The sequence below is a fragment of the Egretta garzetta genome, unplaced genomic scaffold (genome assembly GCF_000687185.1).
Source record: "Egretta garzetta isolate BGI_Z169 unplaced genomic scaffold, ASM68718v1 scaffold345, whole genome shotgun sequence".
NCBI lineage: Eukaryota > Metazoa > Chordata > Aves > Pelecaniformes > Ardeidae > Egretta > Egretta garzetta.
Window position 1 is genome coordinate 97404 of NW_009259692.1, and position 4239 is coordinate 101642.

Here is a 4239-nt window from a genome sequence, read left to right on the forward strand (position 1 = left end):
CCTCCCCCCGGTGGGCGGAAGCCCGCCCTCCTGCCTGTGCGGGCGGTTACGGGAGAGGCTATGCCCAAATCTGTATCCCACCACCCATGTCTGCTGCTTTGTCTTCTTTTTCAGAGAAGCAAGCTCAAGAACTTGGTGAGTATCATTCCCCTTCCTACCTGGGAGCCTTTTCAGCTGGGCCGTTTCCTCACCTGGGTTTTGCATCTATGCCCTGGTTCTGGTTGTCCTTCTGGGAAAGGCAGGGGTAGCCAATACGGAACTCATTTCCAAAATGTTGTTTTCCTCTGCTCTCTAAGAGTTCTTAAGCTTTTTAAGTGTTTAAGCTATTCCCTGTAATCCTTCTGTAAGTCACCACTCTAGCAACAATTCAGAAACCGTGCAGCTACACGGGCAGAGCATTATCCTGCGCTAAGGCAGCACGAGTCTGTTCAGATTACCTCTCATCTCTGCTTTCTTGTGTTCTTTTTTTAAAGCGTGGAGAAGACATGCAGTGCCTATAACAGCAGGTAAATGAAGTTTGGTCTTCCAGGGTGCTGGATCATCTTCCCCGCTTTCATTTCCCTTCCTGGCAGCTCCCCTCCCGCGGTGATGCTGGTGGGACCAGGGATGCTTCTGCCAACCCTCGCTTTGCAGGAGGAAGTGCAACACTCAGACCCCTGGCTCTTTTGGTGCACGCCCAAGTTCCAGGCAAATCTGGAGAGGCCTTGGTCCTCAGTGGGCAGTGCTGGCCATGTTTTAGAGACGTGGGACCTTCTTCAGCGTGGAGCTCTGCTGGCGATCCTCTTCCCTCTCTGCTAGATATCAGCCCTCTGCCTCATTTTCTCTTCCTTGCACCGTATCGGTACCTTGTGCAGCCTCCCATCCCACAGTCTGCCAGCTATCGCTTGCACCCTTTTTCTTCTTCCTTATGCAGCCCCAGCAAAGACCTCTCCTGGGGTGAGCTCTGCCCTGATGCGTTGCCTCCGTCTCTCCTGCAGTGACGGTGGTTCTGGATTCAGACACAGCCCACTGCAACCTTTTACTGTCTGAAGACTGCACAAGTGTGTACTGCATAGAAATGACACAGCACGTCCTCGACAACCCTGAGAGATTTAAACGATCGCGCTGCGTGCTGGGCTGTAAAGGCTTCAGTTCGGGAAGATACTACTGGGACGTGGAGGTGGCGGGTAAAGGAGGATGGTTCGTGGGGGTCTGTAGAGAAGATGTGAACAGGGAGGACGAGATTGAGTTTAAACCGGAGGAGGGCATCTGGGCAGTGGGGCAGCAGGGAGGGCCCTTCCAAGCTCTCACGTCCCCTGAGCGCACTCCCTTTCCGGAAATCCGGACTCCCAAGCGGATCCGGGTCTCTCTGGATTATGAAGAGGGGTGGGTGGCATTTTTCATTGTTGACAAAAAGATTCCCGTCTTCATATTTCCACTGGCATCATTCGAGGGGAAAAGAGTCTTCCCTTGGTTCTGGGGTAATAGTTGGACGTATCTCAGAATGGTTCCCTGTTGAACAACACTTCCACAGATTTCTTCCTGGCAGCTGGGAGAGCGCTGTGGTTTGGATTTAGTGTGAGAAGAATGTTGAGAACGCAAGTGACGCTTCAGTTGTCGCCCAGCAGGGCTTACACCAGTCACGGACTTTGCAGCTTCCCCTGCTCTGCCAGCGAGAAGCTGGGAGGGGGCACGGCCGGGACAGCTGACCCCAAGTGACCCCAGGGGTATCCCACGCCGTATGGCGTCATGCTCAGCGTATGGAGCTGGGGGAAGAAGGAGGAAGGGGGGGACGTTGGGAGCGATGGCGTTTGTCTGCCCAAGTCACCGTTACGTGGGACGGAGCCCGGCTGTCCTGGGGATGGCTGAGCACCCGCCTGCCTGATTTTGCTTTCCCTATTAAACTGTCTTTATCTCAGCCCATGAGTTTCCTCACTTTTTACCCTCCAATCCTCCCCCCCATCCCAGCGAGGGGGCAGCGAGCGAGCGGCTGTGAGGGGCTGAGTTGCTGGCCGGGATTAAACCACAACACCATGTCCCAAAAAAGGCCAGTGGGAAGGTGACGATATGGACCCTCCTTTCTGCACTGGAGAAGGAGCACCGTGCTCCTCAAGCCAGGGCCGACGCTGTTGCATGTTTCTATGCCCTGCAGGCACCATCACCTCACGATCTGCTTCCTGCTCTCTAAATTGGGGAGACAGGGATTTGCTGGGCGGACTCTTCGGTGGATGAGGAATTGGTGGAGTGGTCGCATCCAGAGGGTAGTGGTCAATGGCTCCATATCCAAATGGAGACCGGTGACAAGTGGTATCCCCCAGCGGTCCTTACTGGGACCAGTGCTGTTTAATATCTTCATCAATGACACAGACAGCGAGATCGAGTGCACCCTCAGCAAGTTTGCAGATGACCCCAAGCTGAGCGGTGCCGTTGACACACCAGCAGGACAGGGATGGCATCCAAAGAGTCCTGGACAAGTGGGAGAGGTGGGTATCCATACAGGCAGGGGGATGAAGGGATGGAGAGCAGCCCTGCCCAGAGGGACTTGGGGGTGCTGGGGGATGAAAAGCTGGACATGTTCAGCCTGGAGAAGGGAAGGTGCGGGCAGAACTGATTGCAGCCGTTCAGGGTTTAAAGGAGGCCCAGAGGAAAGACGGGGAAAATCTTTCTAGCAGGGCCAGCTGGGACAGGACAAGGGGTGGTGGCTTTAAACTAAACCAGGGTAGGTTTAGACTGGACCTAAGGAAGAAATTCTTTCCAGTGAGGGTGGTGAAATCCTGGCGGTGGTGAAACCCTGGCAGGGGTTGCCCAGAGATGGGGTGGAGGCCCCATCCCTGGGAACATTCCAGGCCAGGTTGGAGGGGGCTGTGAGCAACCTGATGTGGTTCAAGGTGTCCCTGCTCCCTGCAGGGGGGCTGGGCTGGATGGGCTCTAGGGGTCCCTTCCCACCCAAAATGTTCTATGATTCTGTTTCCCAGCATCACATATGGTGTTGGTGAGGTGCTAAAGGAAGTGGGAAACAGCCTGGATCACCTTGTTCCCTCCAAACAGCCACTCGAAAGAGTCTGCGGGTGGAGTCAAGGTTGGGGCAACAACGTCTTGGGAGATTGACCCCTGGGATGTGGGAACAGGCTCTGGAGCAGGGGAGGAAGCTGATGGGCTGGACAAAAAGGTGAAGCTAGGACAGAAATGAAAGAGTGGACTGCAAACGCGGGGCAAAAGCACCCTTGCTAGCAGGATGGCTGATGTAACCCTCATCCCCCTCTTGCCTTCACCTGAGGAGAGCAGGTTCAGCAAGAAGACACCGTCCCCGCTCCTTTGCTCTCCCCACCTGGATGTCAGAACCCCAGGATCATTCCTGGCCTCCTCCTCACTGCTCATAACCAGCCATGGGCAGAATGTGCCTGCAGATGACTCCTGACCTGTGCACCCCTCTCCTCCGGTACGGCAATGCCCCTTCCCCTTCAGCAGGGCTTGTCGCAGTGGACTGCTTGGGTCTTCTGCTCCTTCTCCTTCAGGGGGTGAAGCAGGGGGGAGAAGGACCTGTGAACGTTCACAGTGTCCTACTGCATTCATCCACCTGGAAAAGGGAGACAAAGAGGCAGAAGCAATGATAAGGGCTGTGGGGCTGTGGCGTGGAAGACCGACTGGTGGTGTCGTGGGGGATGCTGTAGGTCCAGGGTGAGGGTGAGAGTAGTGCTGTGGAGGGGGGAAACCTCCTGCAGGCTTAATCCCTGGGATCCAAAGAGAAGGCCAGGGCTACATTGGCTGTCTCCCTTCCTGTCCCCTGCTTTCTGTTGGAAATCACTGACGCAGAGCCAAAAACCAGACCCCAGGTTTTGCCCCTGCTGCTGCCTCCAGCCTCTTCCTGCAAGCTGAGCTGAACTGCGGCTGCAGCGAGGGGGCTGGGGGTGAGAGGGGGCGAGGACACAGGCGGGACAGCCGACCCCGTGGGCCAGAGGGACATTCCATACCAGGTAGCATTATGCTCAGCAAGAAAACTCGGCGGGGGCGGGGGGGAAGTTGTTCCAAGGTACCGTGGCTTGAGGACTGGCTGGGCGTCAATCTGCTGGTGGGACACAGCGAGTGAACCCTTCTGCATCGCTTTTCTCCTCTCTCGCGTTCCCTCACTCATTAAACTGCCTTTAGCTTGACCCACAGAGGGTTTGGGTTTTTTCTCACTTTTGCTTTTCTGTTTCTCTCCCCCATCCTGCTATAGCGGCCGTGGGCGAGCGGCTGGGGGGGACCTAGCTGCTGGGTGGG

General features: G+C 56.0%; 2 protein-coding genes across 2 annotated transcripts in view; both read left to right on the plus strand.

Annotated features, from left to right (window-relative positions):
- Window positions 1–1600, plus strand: part of LOC104126323 (butyrophilin subfamily 1 member A1-like) — an 8534-nt gene extending 6934 nt beyond the window's left edge. The window contains exons 5-7 of the mRNA XM_035894333.1: window positions 115–135; window positions 474–506; window positions 978–1600. Coding sequence (XP_035750226.1) covers window positions 115–135; window positions 474–506; window positions 978–1498 — 575 coding nt within the window. The 3' untranslated portion in view covers window positions 1499–1600. The remainder of the gene's footprint in view (window positions 1–114; window positions 136–473; window positions 507–977) is intronic.
- The window catches only part of MARCHF2 (membrane associated ring-CH-type finger 2), a 60501-nt gene extending 58641 nt beyond the window's left edge, over window positions 1–1860 (plus strand). Inside the window, exon 6 of the transcript XR_004842006.1 lies at window positions 1850–1860. The gene's annotated coding sequence lies outside the window, so the exon portion shown is untranslated. The remainder of the gene's footprint in view (window positions 1–1849) is intronic.
- Window positions 1861–4239: the final 2379 nt, after the last annotated feature.